The sequence below is a fragment of the Microcebus murinus genome, chromosome 6 (genome assembly GCF_040939455.1).
Source record: "Microcebus murinus isolate Inina chromosome 6, M.murinus_Inina_mat1.0, whole genome shotgun sequence".
NCBI lineage: Eukaryota > Metazoa > Chordata > Mammalia > Primates > Cheirogaleidae > Microcebus > Microcebus murinus.
In genome coordinates this window covers 71,995,014-72,016,385 of record NC_134109.1, presented here as the reverse complement: position 1 = coordinate 72,016,385, position 21,372 = coordinate 71,995,014, and the positions used below count along the sequence as shown (strand labels likewise).

Genomic DNA, 21,372 nt, shown 5'->3' with positions numbered 1-21,372 from the left:
TGTGTTGTTTGAAATTTTGAACGGAAGGTGGTACCATGGTAACTTAGTGTCTGAATTTTTTCCAAACTTTGCAGTGATTTTCTGTATGAGTAATTTTATTGTTTTTAATGTGCTATCCTAATAAATATGCTATACTAGGGATGGTATTATAAAAGCCACCGTGCTATACACCATAGACTTTTTCCAGAAGGACTTATAACAATGACTGTCTCTTTAGAGAAGGAAAAGGGGCAACTGGAAGTTGTGGGTGAGCCAAGAAAATTCTTTTCACTGTGTACCTTTTTGAATTTTTTACCATGTACATGTATTACCTATTCAAAAATAATAAACATAATTTTTAAACAAAAAAATCTTGCCTCTACATAAGACTATCTCTGAAAATAAACGCAAGACACTGGCAACAATAAACACTTGCTTCCTAAGCGTGGGAGTGGCTAGGGGGCAGGGGTGGGTGACTCTTTACTGTCTTTTTTGTATCCTTTTGAATTTGTACTATGTGAATGTATTAAATTCAAATGATTTTTTAAAGTTCCATGTAATATTTCTGACAGCTTCTGTTTACTTTCTTAGTTTTAATTATAGTTTACTTGTACTTCAAACTGATTCTGGGAACCTAACAATGAAGTAAAACGTTCAGGGCAGAAACCACAGTGTACATAATATCATTTGCTCAAACTATTTTCCAACAAAATATAAAATGCATAGGGAAGGAAAATACTTTGTACTGTAATCTATAAAATCTGTAATTGGCTATGAAACAAGGAGGGATGTTTTAAAACTTTTTAAATATTTTAATGGGTTTTCTTTTCTTTTTTTGTAGAGATGGGGATCACTCTCTTTCATCAGTGGCATGATCATAGCTTCCAACTCCTGGGCTCAAGTAATTCTCTTGCCTCAGCCTCCCAAGCTGCTGGGACTGCAGGTGCCCACCACCACTCCAGCTAATTTTTCTTAGTTTTTGTAAAGACAAGGTCTCACTATGTTGCCCAGGTTGGTCTCAAACTCCTAACCTCAAACAATCCTCACACCTCAGCCTCCCAAAGTGCCCGGATTACAGGTGTGAGCCATTGCTCCTGGCCTTAAAACTTTTAAGTCAAAATTTTTCATCCTTTTTCTCAGATATTTTAACTTTAGAGTATAAATAGAAAAAAAAAAATGAAGAGAACTTATACTCTATACTCCTAATGAAGAAAATATTATTTGCTTCCTATTCAATCATGTAGAACAAGCATATTTACTTGCCTTTCTATAATATAATGACATAATATAAAATTTCTTCAAATGATTTCATTATGATTTTTCTTACCTAAAAAACAATGGGATTTGGCATTTAGGGTAATTCTATTGTAATCCATCCCAAACCAATAAGAATCAATCATAAAATTTAAGACTTAGAAAAGGCTGTAAGGATAACTTAATACTTCATTTTACAAATATAGAAACTTAAAGACCAGAAACTTTAAACTCCAACTTGTACAATCAATACATGGGAAAAACCAGAACCCAGATGGCCTGGCTCCCCAACCAGTATGCTTTCAAGCCTTCCCTCTAACAGAGCATATAGTTACTGAGAATGTCATTCAAATTTCCTTCCTGACATTACATCTTAAATAACGAAATAATTAAACGTAATTTACTTTCTATAATAGTAATCAGAAGTGCTCACTATTTAATAAAGGAGAACAAGAAATAAATCTTTAAATTATTTTAATTAATATAATCTCTTGAGATCAATAACATGCTGGCAAATTTTCTGCAGAACTGCATTCCTAAATAAGTAAAACCTAAGGCAACAGTTGACAAAAAGGTAAAAAAAAGTAGATTTTTTTTTTTTTTTGAGAGAGAGTCTCACTTTGTTGCCCTGGCTAGAGTGAGTGTCGTGGCATCAGCCTAGCTCACAGCAACCTCCAACTCCTGGGCTCAAACAATCCTCCTGCCTCAGCCTCCCAAATACCTGGGATTACAGGCATGTGCCACCATGCCCGGCTAATTTTTTCTATATATATTAGTTGGCCAATTAATTTCTATTTATAGTAGAGACGGGGTCTTGCTCTTGCTCAGGCTGGTTTCAAACTCCTGACCTCGAGCAATCTGCCCGCCTCAGCCTCCCAGAGTGCTAGGATTACATGAGCCACTGTGCCCAGCCAGGAGATTTATTTTAAAATACAGTTGTCCTTTGGGACCCGCAGGGATTAGTTCCAGGAACCCTGTGGATATAAAAATTCTGGAATGCTCAAGTTCCTTTCACCAAATGGCATATCATTTGCATATAAGCTACTCATATTCCTCTGTATACTTTAAATCACCTCAAGATTACTTAAAATACCTAATACATTGTAAATGCTATGCAAATAGTTATGCTGTGTTGGTTTATTTATTTGTATTTTTTAATTGCTGTATGGTTATTTTTTATTGCTTTTTTTTCTCTGAATATTTTCAGACTGTGGTTGGTTGACTCCACAAATGCGGAACTCAAGGATATGGAGGGCCAACTGTAAATGTCAAAAACTAACTTTACAAAATAACTTTATCAATGTGATTTATTTTTAAATACAAATAAGGATTGAACATACATGCATTAATTGTACTCTCATTCACTGGCTTGACAGTACCTCTAAACATATTAATATACAAATAAATACACACACCCAAATAACAAGCTACAGAGCACCCACCATTTTCCAAAACCAAAATTTTCACACAAATATATTGACAAATACAGCAAAATATCAGTGTAAATTAACACACATACATTTACATATATGCATATATACCAGAATCCAAAGTGAAATGTAGACATATAGGTACTTACATACATACATATAAACACAGAACTCAATCAGAAACAGCCCAGACAGAAATAATGATCTATGAAACACATAGTAACATCATGACCTTTTTTTTTTTACTAGTGATGAAAAACTCAACAGTTAATGATGAAATTGAGATTAAAATGTTCATGCTTTAAATAATTGAAACAAAGAAACCAGACTCTAAAGTCACTCCTCACTGCCACTGAGTTTCTTACAAGTTGATAATGTGAAGACAACTTCAAAGACTTAAAAAAAGCACAAAAAGGCTGATTGACTCTTATCTAGAATAAAGATTATTTGCTAAATGAAATTACTGAAAGTGAATAGAGAAACATTTTATAAAATGAGCTAAATTCTTTTTACTTTGAAAGCCCTGCTAGAGACTTGTTCCTGCTGTAATTCACGACTTGGAGAGGCAAAACTAAAAAAGCTATTGCTGGGTTCAGGTGCTGTGGGAGAACCCACAAAAAATGGTCTGAACTGAAAATCTCCATCTCCACCACCCCGATTTCGAACTGGTGTATTATCCAAAGAAAACTTGGAGTTGTTCCCTAGGAAAAAAATAAGAGAAAAATTTAAGCATCTATTCCTTCATAGATCTTTAGGAACAAAAAGACAAAAGGCATTCAATAAATATTTTAGCAGGACTCAATGCCTATGAGATGGATAAAATACAGACCTAATATTAGATAAGGAAAAAGACTATGACACCCCCACCACCACTCCACCTGACCACAGTATATATGTTCTACCTTTTTCTGTGATGGAGTTTCCAATAGTAGCATGATCTCATCACCAAAAGTAACTTGACACATGAAGTATGTTTTTAGTAGAGCTAAAATTTACAATATCATTTTCATTTGTTATCTATTTAAGCTACTTCAAGGAATCATCAAAATATATATATATACACACACATAATCTTTTGTCTTAGGTTCTTTTTATTTTTTTTAGACAAAGTCTCACTCTGTTGCCCAGGCTAGAGTGCCATGGCATCAGCCTAGCTCACAGCAACCTCAAACTCCTGGGCTCAGTGATCCTTCTGCCTCGGCCTCCCGAGTAGCTGGGACTACAGGCATGCGCCACCATGCCTGGCTAATTTTTTCTATATATTTTTAGTTGGCCAATTAATTTATTTCTATTTTTAGTAGAGACAGGGTGTCACTCTTGCTCAAGCTGGCTTCGAATTCCTGACCTTGAGTGATTCTCCCACCTCAGCCTCCCAGAGTGCTAGGATTACAGGCATGAGCCACCACACCCAGCCTGTCCCAGGTTCTTTAAAAATAATTTTTTGACCAAAAGTACACAGTAGCTCACACCCATAAACCTAGCACTCTGGGAGGCCTAGGCAGAGGATCACTTGAAGTCAGGAGTTTGAGACCAGCCTGAGCAAAAAAAGCAAGACCCTGTCTCTACAAAAAATAGAAAAATTAGCCAGGTATGGCAGCATGAGCCTAAAGCTCCAGCTACTCAGGAGGCTGAGGCGGCAGGAGGATCACTTTAGCCCAGGAGTTGAGAGTGCAGTGAGCTATGAGGATGCCACTGCACTTTACCCAGACAACAGAGCACAGAGCAACAGAGCAATACTCTGTCTCCAAAAATAAATAAATAAGTAAAATAAAAATAATTTTTAGGCCAGGTGTGGTGGCTCATGTCTGTAATCCTAGCACTCTGGGAGGCCGAGATGGGTTGCTTAAGGTTAGGAGTTCGAAACCAGCCTTAGCAAGAGCGAGACCCCCGTCTCTACTAAAAATAGAAAGAAATTAATTGGCCAACTAAAAATATATAGAAAAAATTAGCCAGGCATAGTGGCACATGTCTGTAGTCCCAGCTACTTGGGAGGCTGAAGCAGGATTGCTTGAACCTAGGAGTTGGAGATTGCTGTGAGCTAGGCTGACGCCACGGCACTCTAGCCCAGGCAACAGAGTGAGACTCTTTCTCGAAAAATAGTAATAATAAAAATAATTTTTGTAAAAACATTGCAATAAACATTCTAGAAAATATATCACAACTATGAAATATTAACATATACTAATGACCCAATATCAATTAGTATAGGCTTAAGAAAAATCAGACAATAGGTCTAATTAAATAAGTATTAAGCTACTTTCACTGAATGCTTCCTTGGCTTTTACAGATTTTAAAGGAATAGGTAACTAAAGGAAAATGCTGACTGTACCTCTTTCAAGCTAACAATGGTAACAAGAGGTAAAATTGTACAAAAAGAGGAACAGGAAAGAACTCGTGAATATAAAAGAAATAAAATATGGACGGTGACAAGAAAAAAATAAGTACATCTACAATGCCCATTTACAATAACACATTGACTGATTAAATATATGATTAACTGAAAGTTAAGCAGAAGTTTGTTCTTGTTTCAATTCTTTTTTTTATTTTTATTTTTTACTTTTTTTGAGACCGAGTCTCACTCTGTTGCCCAGGCTAGAGTGCCGGGGCATCAGCCTAGCTCACAGCGACCTCAAACTCCTGGGCTCAAGCGATCCTCCTGCCTCAGCCTCCCGAGTAGCTGGGACAACAAACATGTACCACTATGCCTGGCTAATTTTTTCTATTGTTAGTTGTTTGGCTAATTTCTTTCTATTTTATAGTAGAGACAGGGTCTCACTCTTGCTCAGGCTGGTCTCGAACTCCTGAGCTTAAGCAATCCTCCCACCTCAGCCTCTCAGAATGCTAGGATTAGAGGCGTGAGCCACCATGCCCATGCCTGGCTTTTTTTCAATCCTTATATTTGATATTCCTCATCTCATCACCTTCTACCTTTTCTAGAACATCATCCCTCCTCCTCCCTAAACCTTTTTCCTCAGTCTATCATAAATACCAAGAAAAATTAGTATTTAGGGAAGTCTAGCTTCATTTTTTGTATGCCAAAAACAATTTATATCAATAGCATAGCAAAACTCTATTAGATTCTGTTCCATCAGTAGTATAAAGGGGAGAACTCAGGAAGAGATAAGAGATTCATTCCATCTGCAAGGCAGCTAACAAGCAGAAAAGAGCTGGCATCATCCTAGATTGTGAACTTTCAGAGTGCAGGAATACTATTTGGATAATCTTTACATCCTCATTGCTTAGGATCATGTCTTATAGCCCGTTACATGAAATATGTTTGACAAATATTTGATAAATGGAAAAATAAATAAAAGAATGAACCAATCAAACAACTGACAATAATTTAATCAGTATTGGTATATGAAATAAACTGAAACATAACCTACTTGGACAATAGCAAATGGTTAAGAGTATAGGCTCTGAAGATAGATTTGTGACCTTCACTAAGTTACTTAACTTTCTGTGCCTTAGCTTCTCATCTGAAAAATGGGTACAATAATAATACCTGCTTCATAGAGTTTTGTAAATTACTTGAATTCATGTAAAATACTTAAAACAGTGCCTAGCACTTCATAAGGAATCGATAAAAGACAACTAATATTATCATGACAACTAAATAGTTTTTAAAGTAACAATTTGCAAATTTATTTTACAGAAATTAACTCTGCTCAAATTAAAGGTTTAATTAAAATATAGGCAAATACAATAGATAAAAACAATGATGTACAGGTTGAGACATGTATGAAGAATTCATAGCCTCCTATGACTCAAGACCCTTAGAGTTTCCACTGACTGCTTGGAACGGGGAAGCACAGTATGAAAAATCACTGATGTAAAGAATATGGGATATACTCTACCCAAGATTTTGCAAGTAAAGAAGAAAAAAGATAAAAAATTTTTTTAAATTAAAAAAATTTATAAAATTAAAAAAAAAAAAAAGAATATGAGAATATGGGATATTCTACTCCCAACAAGGGGAGTAAAAAAAAAAAAGAATATGGGATATCACATGTCCTTTCTTACCTACTGGGAAGCCAAAAACACCAGACTGTGTAATCATGGATGGTTCAAGTGTGCCTTCTTGGTTAGCAATAGTTAGGTTTCGTAGCCTAAGACTATCATAGAGACCTTGGAGCTTTTGATACTGGCGATTGCGCTCCATAAGTTTCTCAGAGATGTCACTGAATTTCTTCTTGTATTCTTCCAGCACTTTCTTCATGGAGGTGACTTCCCCTTTCATAGAGGTCAATTCTACATCCTTGCTTTGTATTTGCTGAGTATATATCTTCTCCATCTGTTTCAGATGGCCCTCAGCCTTGCTAAAATTATATTCTTGATAAAGACGCTCCTGATGTACCTGCCCCAAGAAAGAAAAGAAAGATGTTTAAGGTAGTAAGTACAAAGTTATCTATTGTAAAATGTTAGATAAACATAAAGGGGAAAAAAAGATGCTTATACAGAGATGTTAATGCTTCAAGATTGAGAACCTAGTTTAAGAAGCAATCAGGACATACAATGAAGTGACAAATTATTACCAAAAACAATAATATGTTACTACATGCATAGAAAAAAAATCTGGAAGAATATTTTCAAACTACTACCTTTATAGCACCAAAACAAGTGAGTATCCCAAAGGTTTTTAAGAAATATAATACCATTTTTAATGTAATCCAGAGTTAAGAATAGACTTTAAGAGGGCTCCCAATTACCCCTGCCTCCTGGTAGTTATACACACATATGTGACTCCCTCCTCTGAGTGCGGGCGGGACCTGTGACTAGAATATGGCAAAAGTGACGGGATGTCATTTATGAGTACATTACATATAAACCCTGTCCTATAAAGCCTTGTTAGCTTTAAAGAAGTAAGCAGCCATGTTGGAAAGGCCCAGGAGGCAAGTATTAATGACTAAAAGCAAGCATCTGGCCAAAAACCAGCAAAAAAAATGAGGTCCTGATGAATCTAGACACAGACCTTACGCGCTCCACAAAAATTAACTCAAAATAGATCACAGACCTAAATGCAAAACTATTAAAACTCCTACCTACATATCATAGGGGAAAATCTAGATGACATTAGATTTGGCAGCGACATTTTACATACAACACCAAAGGTATAATCCATGAAAGAAAGAATTAATAAGTAGGACTTCATTAAAATTAAAAATCTTGCTCTACAAAAGATGCTGTTGAGAGAATGAAAAGACAATCCACAGACCACAAGATATATGTGATAAAGGACTGTTATCCAAAATACACAAAGAACACTTAAAACTCAACAATAAAAAAATAAACAACCCAATTTAAAAATGGACCAAAAACCTTAACACCTGACCAAACAAAATATATAAATGGCAAATAAGCATATGGAAAGATGCTCCACATCATATGTTATCAGGGAAATGCAAATTAAAACAATGAGATGCTACTACACACCTATTAAAATGACCAAAATCCATAACATGGACAACATCAAATTCTGGCAAAGATGCAGAGCTACAGGAATTCTCACTCATTGCTGGTGGGAATGTAAAATGGTATAGTCACTTTGGAAGACAGTTTTGCGGTTTCTTACAAAATTAAGCACATTCTTACTATATGATCTCACAATAACACTATCTGGTATTTAACCAAAGGAGTTTAATACTTATATCCATACCAAAACCCTCATGTGAATGTTTATTCATAATTACCAAAACTTGGAAGCCACCAAGATGCTCTTCAACAGGTGAATGGATAAACTGAAGTATATCCAGACAACAGAATATTATGCAGCACTAGAAAGAAATGAGCTATCAAACTTAAATGCATATTACTAAGTGAAGGCTGGGTGCAGTGGCTCATGCGTGTAATCCCAGTACTTTGAAAAACTGAGGAGAGAGGATCACTTGAAGCCAGGAGATCAAGACTGGACTGGATAACACAGCAAGACCTCTATCTCTACAAAAAGTAAAAAAAAAAAAAAAAAAAAATTAGTCAGGCATGGCAGCACATGTCTATAATCCCAGATCCTAAGGAGGCTGAGGCAGGAGTATCACTGGAGCCCAGGAGTTGGAGGTTGTAGTGAGTTATGATCACACCACTCTACTCCAGCCTATAATGACAGATTGAGACCCTACTTCTAAAAAGAATGTTTTAATAAATAAAAAAATACTAAGTGATCTGTGCAGAATATATTCAGGGTAAAAAGAGGGGGAAAAATACTAAATGAAAAAGTCAATCTGAAAAGGCTACTTACTATATGATTTCAACTATATGACATTCTGGAAAAGGCAGAATGTCTTCAGAGACAGTAAAAAGACCAGTGGCTGCCAGGGGTTAGGGAGGAGGGCAGGATGAACAGACAGATGCACAAAGGATTTTTAAGGCAGTGAAACTACTCTGAAAGATACGATAATGGTGAACACATGTCATTATGGATTTGTCCCGTCTGAACCCATAGAACGTACAACATCATGAGTGAACTCTAATGTAAACTATTGACTTTGGGTGATAGCAGTGTGTCAATGTAAGCTTGTCAATTATGACAAACGTACCACTCTGGTAGCGAATGTTGATCATTGAGGTGGCTGTGGATTTGAGGGATTAGGGAAGATACATGGCAACTCTCTGTACTTTCCATTCAATTTTGCTATAAACCTAAGACTGCTCTAAGTCTATTTATAAGAAGAAAAAAAAAAAAACTGAGGCTGGCACAGTGGCTCACGCCTATAATGTGGCTCATGCCCATAATCCTAGCACTCTGGGAGACCAAGGCGGGAGGACTGCTTTAGCTCTGGAGTTCGAGACCAGCCTGAGCAAGAAGGAGACCCGTCTCTACTATAAATAGAAAGAAATTAACCAAACAACTAAAAATGGAAAAAAATTAGCCGGGCATGGTGGCACATGCCTATAGTCCCAGCTACCCAGGAGGCTGAGACAGAAGGATCACTTGAGCCCAGGAGTTTGAGGTTGCTGTGAGCAAGGCTGACGCCACGTCACTCTAGCCCCAGCAAGAGAGTGAGACTCTGTCTTAACAAAAAAAACAACTGAAGTCCTTAGTCTGACAGTTCACTGGGAAGTGAATGCTGCCAACAACCATGTGAGCTTTGAAGCAAATGTTTCCACAGTCAAGGTTCAGATGAGATCATAATCACAGCTAACACCTTGACTATAGGCCTCCGAGACCATGAACAGAAGACACAGGTAAACCCTGCTTGGACTGCTAAACCATAGAAATTATGAGATAATAAATGTGTGTTGTTTTAAGCCACTAAATATGTTGTTTAAACCACTAAGGTTGTTACACAACAAAAGACAACTACCACACACAAAAATCAATTTTGGCTTATCTTTGGATGTTTACTGTCCTTTAAATACTGACAAAAAGTAAAATATAAGCACTTCCTTTTTTTCATCATTTTTAATTTATGCATTCTAAATAGTTTAATGCAATTCCACCAATTATGGGTTACCTGACCCTCTTATGTGATCTCAGAGTACTCTGTATTTCCTTTATTTCTGTAGGCATTACATATGTATTATAGTCTTGTTAGTATAGTGGTAAATTTTTAAAAAGCAAAATTATAAACATAAGTGAAATAAAATAAAAATGTATTATAAATGTTTGATTGTGGTTTTTTTAAATCTTCATCATCACTAAACTGTAGCCTCCTGAAAGATCATATATTTTGTTCATTATGTATACCCAGCACCTAAGAGGGTTCATGAAGTATACATGTTTGCTCAAAAAAGTATATATCAAATAACTAAATAGAAAAAAAATGAATAAATGAAGAAAAATTCATTTCTGACTACCTTTGCTAACTCATTCACGGGTTTCCACTGTATCTGAAAAGATGATAACAATACCACATATACATGTTCAAGCAATACTACCCCCTAAATAGGAATCCAGTTTAAGATATTACAACTATTCATTCAGTCAGTATTGAGACTTAAGATGAGTAACTGGTCGCTGAGGACCCCAGAGATATACAAGAATCAAAACGTGACTTTAAGGAAGCATGCAGGTAATTACAAAACAGTATAAATAACACAATAAAGATAAGCATAAGATATAGGAGCATGTTCTGTGTAGTGAGGTTTAAAGAAAAAAATTAAAAATAATAAAAAATAAATTTTTTAAAGATATAGGAGCATGTAAGAGAAACAACTTACCCAGAAAAAAATATAATTAAAATATTTACTTGACAGATGACAAACACAGTTAAGAAGCAAAATGTATATGTAAAATATAGAAATATATTCAAGAACATGATCAAGTTCTCTACTGGAAGGTCTAAGGGGGCACCAAAGGTAGAAATCATAAAGGAAAAGTGTTAAAGATGTGAATTTGATGACAAGAATGCTCATCACAGCATCTTTTAATAATTAGGAAACAAGTTTTGATACAATGCAACCATTAAAATTATGTCAAATAAACAAAAATTTTAAATTTCTCTATGTTCAAAAATATATAGAAACAAAGTTGTAAATGGAAAAAAGGCTTTTTTAAATAATAAAGAATTATTAAAAAATCAATAAAGACAAATAAAAGTGGGGAAAAAATTGGCCGGGTGCAGTGGCTCATGCCTGCAATCCTAGCACTCTGGGAGGCCCAGGCGGGAGGACTACTTAAGCTCAGGAGTTCAAGACCAGCCTGAACAAGAGACCCCATCTCTACTGAAAACAGAAAATTAGACGGGCAACTAAAAGTAGAAAAAATTAGCTGGGCATGGCAGTGCATGCCTGTAGTCCCAGCTACTTTGGGAGGCTAAGGCAGTAGGATTGCTTGAGCCCAGGAGTTTGAGGTTGCTGTAAGCAACATCATGGCACTCTAGCCCAGGTGACAGAGCAAAACTATCTCAAAAAAAAAAAAAAAAGTGGGGAAAAACTTCCTTGCAGCATTTGGGTTATGTACCACGTAATACAGAGAGAGTTCTTACAAATCAATAGAAAAAATAACTACAGCAATTGAAATAAGCAATCTGAAACAAGCAATCCATAAAAAAAAGAAATACATTTTTAAAAATTCAAGAAAATGTGTTTACTTCAAAGTCATCCAAGAAATACATATTTAAAGGGTAATGTGGTTGAGCATGGTAGCTCATACCTATAATCCTTATACTTTGAGAGGCTGAGCGAAGCAGGAGGACTGCTTGAGGTCAGCAGTTCAAGACCAGCCTAAGCAAAATAGCAAGACCTCATCTCTACAAAAAATATAAAAATTAGCCAGGCAATTACTTAAGCCCAGGAGTTTTAGGTTGCAATAGCACATGATGATCCCACTACACTCTAGCCCCAGCAAAAGAGCCTAGACCCTATCTTAAAAATAAATAAATAAAATTTAAAAAGCAATATTTTACCCATATCTAACCAGTGAGTAGAAGTTGTGAGGAACCAAGCACCCTCATATACATCTTTAGGGAACACAAATGGATATACCTTACTGGAGGACAATTTAAAAATACTGCAACTTAAAAAACTTTTAAAAATGTATTTATCCACTTTCAGGAATTTAATCTCAGCAAATAATGAAAAATGGGAAGTTGATAAGAATGTTATCACAGCATTCTTTTTATAACTTGGGAACAAATTACGATTCAAAACAACCATTAAGGCCGGGCACAGTAGCTCACACCTGTAATCCCAGCACTCTGGAAGGCCGAGGTGGGCGGATAGCTCAAGGTCAGGAGTTCGAAATCAGCCTGAGCAAGAGTGAGACCCCGTCTCTACTACAAATAGAAAGAAATTAATTGGCCAACTAAAAATATATAGAAAAAATTAGCTGGGCATAGTGGCATATGCCTGTAGTCCCAGCTACTCGGGAGGCTGAGACAGAAGGATCTCCTGAGCCCAGGAGATTGAGGTTGCTATGAGCTAGGCTGACACCACGGCACTCACCCTAGCCTGGGCAACAAAGCGAGACTCTGTCTCAAAATAAATTAATTAATTAATTAATTAAAATAAATTTTAAAAAAACATTAAAAATATGATTACATTCCTTCTCCTTATAATTCTATATAAAGAAGAAAAAAAATAAAAGAGTCAAGAATTAATATTTAAAAAAAAAGAATCTATGATTACAGAAGCTATGATGACCCAACTCCCAACTGCACTCTAGCCTAGGTGAGAGAGTGAAACCCTGTCTCAAAAAAAAAAAAAAAAATTATAGGTTAACTTAGAAATATTTAACAAAATATTCATACCAGACATAATACATTGTCAACTTTAACTGACCATAAAAACAGTATTATGGGGAGGGGGGAGGGGGGTGGGTATATACATACATAATGAGTGAGATGTGCACCATCTGGGGGATGGTCATGATGGAGACTCAGACTTTTGGGGGGAGGGGGGGAAATGGGCATTTATTGAAACCTTAAAATCTGTACCCCCATAATATGCCAAAATAAAAAAAAAATTAAAAAAAAAATAAATAAATAAAATAAAAAAATAAAAATAAAAAAAAACAGTATTATGGCATTATTTTCGTACAGAAAAAATATATATTAAGTATTTTTAAATATAAAATATATATTTATGTACAAAGCTATAACAATGGCTATCTCTGAGTGATAGAATTATAGATGGTTTTTTATCTTCCTGTTGGATTTTCAACAATATCATTGCTTTTGAAAAAAAGAAAATATATTAATTCCATATATTCATAAAAAATATAAAATAATGAAGGATAAACATTAGAAGCTCCCATATATGCCTCAAATCATACTCTCAAGAGAAATTATCCTAAGTACTAACCTGATATGTCCAGAAGGCCAGTGCTCGTGAGCTAATGTCCAACACAATCTCCGGTCGCAGTCCTGCCAATACCATAGCTTTATATTCCTCTGATGGACTGAGTTCTGTGCGGACAATATCTAGCTTTCCAGAAAGGGTACTGTTGCAGGCAGGACAGATAGCTGGCGAACGACTAAATTCACCACTACCGTGCTGATCACAGAAGATATGAGAACAGGCAGTGACCCACGCATAACCAGAGAGTTTGATACGACACTTTCGATAATTACAGAGAAGCATGTCTTCACACAAAGACATAATAGGATAGTGAGGTCTCCAGATGCTGAAAAGAGCCCTATAAGGAGTAAATGAAAAAGTCAAAGAAGTCAAATTACAATGAAAAGGAAATAAATAACAAATAAAAAATAAAATATACATTTTCATTTATTATGAAAAAATAATGTACATTTTATGTTTCTGTATTTATTCTAATCAATATATTATATTGATTTTAGTCACTTAACAATATTTATTATGCTTTTCCTGTGTCCTTTCTTTTTTAAAAAAAAATTTAAGGGCCAAGCGTGGTGGCTCACGTCTATAATCCTAGCACTCTGGGAGGCCAAGGCAGGTGGATTGCTCAAGGTCAGGAGTTCAAAACTAGCCTGAGCAAGAGTGAGACCCCATCTCTTCTAAAAATAGAAAGAAATTAATTGGCCAACTAAAATATATAGAAAAATTTAAATATATTAAAATAAAAAAAAATTTTAAGGAAAAGTTAAAGACATACGTAGTTACAATACTAAAGTCAAAAATAATATGTATGTGGAAAAAAAGTCTAGGAACATTTATAAGGCCAAGCATGGTGGCCCACACCTGTAATCCTAGCACTTTGGGAGGTTGAGGCAGGAGGACAGCTTGAGGCCAAGACTTTAAGCCCAGCCTGTGCAGAATAGCAAGACTCCACTCTACAAAAAAAATTTAAAGGCCGGGCGCGGTGGCTCACGCTTGTAATCCTAGCACTCTGGGAGGCCGAGGCGGGCGGATTGCTCAAGGTCAGGAGTTCAAAACCAGCCTGAGCGAGACCCCGTCTCTACTATAAAAATAGAAAGAAATCAATTGGCCAACTAATATATATATATATAAAAAATTAGCCGGGCATGGTGGCTCGTGCCTGTAGTCCCAGCAACTCGGGAGGCTGAGGCAGTAGGATTGCTTGAGCCCAGGAGTTTGAGGTTGCTGTGAGCTAGGCTGACGCCACGGCACTCACACTAGCCTAGGCAAGAAAGCGAGACTCTGTCTCAAAAAAAAAAAAAAAAAATTTAAAAATGAGCTGGATGTGGTGCACATGCCTGTAGTTACAACTACTCAGGAGGCTGAGGCAGGAGGATCGCTTGAGCCCAGTAGTTCAAGGTTGCAGTAAGCTGTGATGACACCACTGTACTCTAGCCCTGGACAACAGAGCAAGATCTCATCTCAAAAAAAAAGGAAAAAAAAAAAAAAGCAGCAGTAGTATTTGCAAAGTACAAACAAGTAAAAATTTTATCAGTGCCTTCAACCAGTCAATACCTAAACAAAAATCCAAATTTATTATCCATTCATACTCTGCTAGAATAATATTTTAGTACCATATCTGACACTTGGCAAACAAAAGTCCAGCCACTGATTTCAGCCATTCTATAGTGCAAAATATTATATTTTTAAGCAATATTTTTAGGCTTTTCATATATGCAGATTTCTCAGATTCTTGACCTGTGTTGCCTTGATTTAAACAGTAGCAGCCTGCTAGCATTGGATGGAAACTAACGTTAATTCACCCAAGTAATTCGCCATTATGAAGACTGAAAATCTGCATAAACTCTGCTTTTATGCAGATATTTAACCGTGAGTTAATTAATATAACTACTGTACTATTCAATGCTATGCTTCTACTTAAAACATTTGTAAAAATGAAACAATATTCTGAACATACCAAAACAAGCCATATATTGCATAAAATATTAATAATAGTAACACACTCAACATACACCAAGGGAAAATGTTCACATTTATCAGCTGACAAATTGTCAAGAATGTTGCTTTGGTCTATAGGGATGCTGTAACAGCTTTAAACCAAACGTTACCGCTGGGTGAGTTTCCACAGGTATGTATGTCACAGGGCAGCCAGAGTTAAGAGGCCTATCTTACTTCCGGCAGAGTAAGGGGCACAGGGCAAGCAGAAGATCTGAGAAGAGTTTTGAAGTCAAGCTCCTTCTCAGGCAGAGCGAGAGGCACAGCTAACTCTAAATTTCCCTTGAGGCGCGGAAAGGGCCAATCTAATGGACCGTACAAGCTGAGGGGCAAGTTTTAGAGAACCAGACCTACAAAAACTCCACTCTGGAATTTTCAGCTCGCTTTCCGCGCTCGACAGATAAAATAATAACAACAGTTAATATTAGAAATAAAATACTTAATCTGACGCGCACAAAAAGCGCGGGAAAACGCCGTTGCCTCCACACCACCACCACCACCACCACGAGCGCAGATTCTGCGCCTGGCTGAGGCCGCTGGCGTCCACGCCACACTACGTTAGAGAGCGCATGCGTGGTGTCGCCCCGGGGCCTGCTGGGCCGGCGTGGGGATGGGGCGCTCAGGATGCTGGGACCTGCCAGACTGTGGCGCTGGACTCAAGCCGCGAGGGAGCGAACCCAACAGAGCGAATCCGACGGCCCCTAGAGGCGGCTTCCCGCTTTGGAGTCCCACAGTCTGGTGAGTGTCCTTAACTCCCCGAAACTGGCACAAGAGTAACATCCTTCTTATCATGGGCGTATCTTTAGAGTCTCAGACTACAGCAGGGGTGGGCATGCGGCAGCTGAGAAGGCAGCGGCGGGGCTGGCTTGAGCCCCAGGTGTGTGTCCTAAAATTTGGGACATTGTGGCCGGCAGCGCAGGCTTTCTAAGTATCAGGAGAAAATTCCCAGAAATTGTGTGATACCTGTAATTGGATAGCTGTCACCTCCGTAGAGTCTACCATTTTGTTTTTTACCCGTTTTTTACCCATCTTGGAATAAGCATGTTTCCAGCTTTCACACATCCTTCTTACACATTTAAAGAAATTGTAACTTTGAGTCTGCATTACAAACATTCATCACATACAGCAAGTACTTGAAATTAGGCGATAGGGTCGGGTGTCACAACTTTAAGGTGATCTACCTACCTGTGTGCTCTCCTGGAATTGCTGGTGGTCTTTTAAATGTCTGTTCAGTACCAGTTTTACTGTAATGCTGTTATCTGTCACTTTTCTTTGCTCACCTAAACAACTGTGTAATTTTATGCTTAATCTATATGGGTCTAAATTCTAACAGCACACAGGTAGATCACTTTAAAGTTGTGACATCCGGGGCCAGGCACGGTGGTTCACGCCTATAATCCTAGCACTCTGGGAGGCCGAGGCAGGAGGATAGCTCGAGGTCAGGAGTTCCATACCAGCCTGAGCAAGAGCGAGACGCCGTCTCTACTAAAAATAAGAAAGAAATTAGCTGGACAACTAAAAATATATATATATAAAAAAAAAAAGTAGCCGGGCATGGCGGCACATGCCTATCTATAGTCCCAGCTACTCGGGAGGCTGAGGCACAAGGATTGCTTGAGCCCAGGAGTTTGAGGTTGCTGTGAGCTAGACTGACACCACGGCACTCTAGGCCAGGCAACAGAGTGAGACTCTGTCTCAAAAAAAAATAAATAAATAAAAGTTGTGACAATCGATTCTATCAATTTAGATTAAAAATTAAGGTAAGGAAGAGGGCTAGAAGGTCCTCAGGATATAAGCCTTAGTGACGACTTTTGTAGCAACCTTTCCAAATATAACCCTATTATTAATTAGTAACAGATACAATCAGCCACATAAAGGACACCAAACCCTACAAACCCCTTTATGAGTTGTGAATCCATAATACTGACTAAACCTTTTTCATTGAAATAAACTGCCTTAATTAAGTAACTTCCTGCTAATTTGTCTGTTTGCAGGTGGTTCACAGTAATTTGATTGGGTCATCTTGGCCTTTGTGTACATTTCCTAAGATACCTTCTGAGAGTTTCAAGTGGTAATTTAATTCCAGTACAAATTGGATATAAAGAAAATTCGATGTTCTTGTGTAAACCATGTACTTCCTATCATCTGTTTCTGGCTATTTGAGCCTTTTGTGCATTTTATGGTTTTAATTACACCAAATGTAGAAATACTAAAGTACCAAAAGGGTACAATGCCATTTAGAGTTCAAAAACAAAACATTCCAATTTGATTAGTACTTAACTTCATGATCCTAGCTAAGTTAGCTTTGCACTGCAATATGATCACTTCCTGGACATGTGTCCAAGTTAATACATACTCTGTGTTAATTCATTTTAACAGCCATATGCTACAAATATACCACAGTATATTTACCCATCTTCTAATGGACATTGATTCCAGGTTTTTACAATTAAAAACAATACTGCATTGAGCATTCTGCACGTCTCCTTGAGTACACATGCCAAGAATTCCTCTAGGATATAATACCCAGAAACTGGGTTAATATAAGAATCTTCAATAAACTAGATATTGCCAAACCACTCTCCAAAGTAATAACATACATTTTACTGCCACCAGCAAAGTATATGAGAGCTCAATATTCCGGACTCACCAACATGCGTGTCAAGTTGTTTTCTTTTGTTTTCATTTTTTTCCAATGACAATGAAATGGTATCTCAATATTGTTCTAATGCACAATTCTTTGATTACTAGTGAGGTTGAGCATCTTTTCATGTGAATGTCTACAAAGGGATGCTCAACTGTGAATTGCCTATTCATACCTTTTGATAATTTTCTTGATTTATAGAGTCATTGAATAGTTATATGGCATGCAAACATAAGTTTGAATCTTAGCATATACAGATTTATCAACTTTTCCTTTTTGTGCTTATGTCTACCTCAATATCATATTCTATGCTTTTCAATAGTTCTAAAGTTTTGCTTTTCATATATAGATAATAATCTGAATAACAATAAGAATTGTAAAGGAAAGAATGACCACAATATTTAAGAAAGCAAACATTCCAACAACCTGTCTTTGATGGAAATGGTAATCAAGTTACATTCCTAGATTATAGTTAACATGCAAGGGATATAAAACACATCGAAATATTAGAAATGGCATATTTCATTTGCTTTTAGAATGAGATTTAATAGTTATATTGACTATATGAAACAGAAAGACAAAACTACTCCAAATAACAAAATTATATTTATGAAAAAGTTTTTGTGAGAATTTATTTAGAAAAGCAGTCTAGAGAGATCATAATGAAGGAAATAAAGCATTAGGTTTCAAGTGGTAGTTGTGCTGTACTTGAACACAGAGGATTAACTTCCTCACGGTTTATTTTGATACCTAGTTTGCAATAGCCAAAAACTGAGAATTTTCAACAGAAAAATCTGACAACTTAAAGATCTAACTTTTTTTTTTTGAGACAGTCTCACTCTGTTGCCCAGGCTAGAGTGCTGGGGTGTCAGCCTAGCTCATCACAACCTCAAACTCCTAGATTCAAGCAATCCTACTACCTCAGGCTCCCGAATAGCTGGGACTACAGGCATGCACCACCATGCCCGACTAACTTTTTCTATATATTTTTAGTTGTCCAATTAATTTCTATTTTTAGTAGAAATGGGGTCTTGCTCTTGCTCAGGCTGGTTTCCAACTTCTGACCTTGAGCTATCCTCCCGCCTCAGCCTCCCGGAATGCTAGGACTACAGGCATGAGCCACCACGCCTGGCCAAGATCTAACATATTTCTTGTTATTTTTGACATGGTTTAACTCATGCTATTCACTGTTTTTATACAAACTACTGAATATTCATGATTGTTATTCATGAAGCAATTTGAAGGGCATTTGATTTCTAAATTCTGACAGTACAATTCATGCTTACACATAATTTATACCATTTACTTTCACCTTTCAAAAATGGTATTTTTACCATGAACACTGATTTTGATCTTGTGTCAATATTCTAAGTACCTATCAGCTTATGAATATTTATATACCACATTTTTCTAAGAGTTTCAGAGATGGTAATTTTCCCTGTTATATTTGAATCTTAGACCATTAGCAACATCTAAAACTTGTTTGATACTTGTATTTGTTTTAATAAAAGAATCTTTTTTTTTTTTTTTTTTTTTTGAGACAGAGTCTCACTCTGTTGCCCAGGCTAGAGTGAGTGCCATGGCATTAGCCTAGCTCACAGCAACCTCAATCTCCTGGGCTCAAGTGATCTTTCTGCCTCAGTCTCCCGAGTAGCTGGGACTACAGGCATGCACCACCATACTCGGCTAATTTTTCTCTATATTTTTAGTTGGCCGATTAATTTCTTTCTGTTTTTAGTAGAGACGGGGTCTTGTTCTTGCTCAGGCTGGTTTCGAACTCCTGACCTCTAGCAATCCTCCCACCTCGGCCTCCTAGAGTGCTAAGATTACAAGCGTGAGCCACCGTGCCCGGCCAAGAATCTTAATCTAAAGAAAGAGTAAGTTTTTTGTTGATTACAGGAATGAGCCTCCATGCCTGGCCAAGAATAGGTTTCATATTCTGGCCAACAGAAGTTATTACAGTTGCATACCATTAGTCAGATTCTAATATAGGCACAAATATTTTTCTCATTGCAAAGACAGTGATGTATACCAGACTCTCAATAGTTGGATTTTTATTTTGTATCCCTTGCATGTTAAATATGTCATCATGGATGTATATACAACATATAGGGCAGTATAATTTAGCCAAAACAATTGAGAATATCAATATTTTAACATTAAATATAAAGCAGAAATAATCACTTTTTAGCCATACGTGAATGTTGTATGCAGTTTAAATGAATGGTAAATATTCAACAAGACTATAAATAAAATGCTCATAATAAAAAGATTTCCTATTAAATGCCAGTAAGCTGAGACTCTGTCTCAAAAAAATAAAAAAAATCTAGGTAAAATTAGAGACTCTGTCTCAAAAAAAAAAAGAAATGAAAAAAAATGGCCAGGCGGGGTGGCTCACACCTGTAATCCTAGCACTCTGGGAGGCCGAGGCAGGCAGATTGCTCAAGGTCAGGAGTTCGAAACCAGCCTGAGCAAGACCGAGACCCCGTCTCTACTATAAATAGAAAGAAATTAAATGGCCAACTAATATATATAGAAAAAATTAGCCGGGCATGGTGGCGCATGCCTGTAGTCCCAGCTACTCGGGAGGCTGAGGCAGGAGGATCGCTTGAGCCCAGGAGTTTGAGGTTGCTGTGAGCTAGGCTGACGCCACGGCACTCACTCTAGCCCGGGCAACAAAGTAAGACTCTGTCTCAAAAAAAAAAAAAAAAAAAGAAAAAGAAAAAAAAAATGCCAATAAGCTTTTATGTATCTATTCCTCACATAAATAGGTTATTTTGGCAGTTATTCTTCATTGTTTCTTAAAATATCTAGCATCATAATCAGATATTAATAGTGTTAAGTAGACTCAAAAGTAATCAAATAGTTATGTACCTACCTACATGTACATTTTACATCAGAATTGAGGTTTAAGTCCCAGTTATTCCATGTAAATAGCTTGCTGAATTGCCATTAAAATGGCTGCCATTTCTAGAAATTTTAAAAGAAAAAAAAAAAATCAATGGAGATTTTAATTCAATTCACTTCAAATGTTTTTTAATCTATTCCAGGCCAGGCATTAGACATAAGGAAGGAGGTATCCTACTTTCCTAGAGCTTACAATCTAGCAATTTTGATCTAAGACTAAAAGAAGAAAATGAAAATATTATTTTATTCTTTCCTTTGCCGCCTCTTACATTTTTGCAAGTTGTTGTATAAAACCATTTCTGGTGAGAAAACTCAGCTTCCCTCTTTAATTTGAAGAATCATCTACCTTCGTGCTGCAAGGAAAAAGATATTTTTAAAACTGCCCTGAAATATGTGACAACAACCATTCTAGAAAACTGAGTAAACCAG

General features: G+C 36.7%; 1 protein-coding gene across 2 annotated transcripts in view; it reads right to left on the bottom strand.

Annotated features, from left to right (window-relative positions):
* Positions 1-2,100: 2,100 nt before the first annotated feature.
* CCNB1IP1 (cyclin B1 interacting protein 1) overlaps positions 2,101-21,372 on the bottom strand; it is a 30,447-nt gene continuing 11,175 nt past the window's right edge. The window contains exons 5-8 of one of the 2 annotated variants that reach the window (XM_012752813.3): positions 20,915-21,296; positions 13,404-13,737; positions 6,687-7,020; positions 2,101-3,364 (exon numbers count right to left, since the gene is read on the bottom strand). In XM_012752813.3, coding sequence (XP_012608267.1) covers positions 3,162-3,364; positions 6,687-7,020; positions 13,404-13,700 — 834 coding nt within the window. In that variant the 5' untranslated portion in view covers positions 13,701-13,737; positions 20,915-21,296 and the 3' untranslated portion in view covers positions 2,101-3,161. Of the gene's footprint in view, positions 3,365-6,686; positions 7,021-13,403; positions 13,738-15,831; positions 15,942-20,914; positions 21,297-21,372 lie in introns of those variants that run through there. The other variant, XM_012752820.3, reaches the window with a different exon arrangement.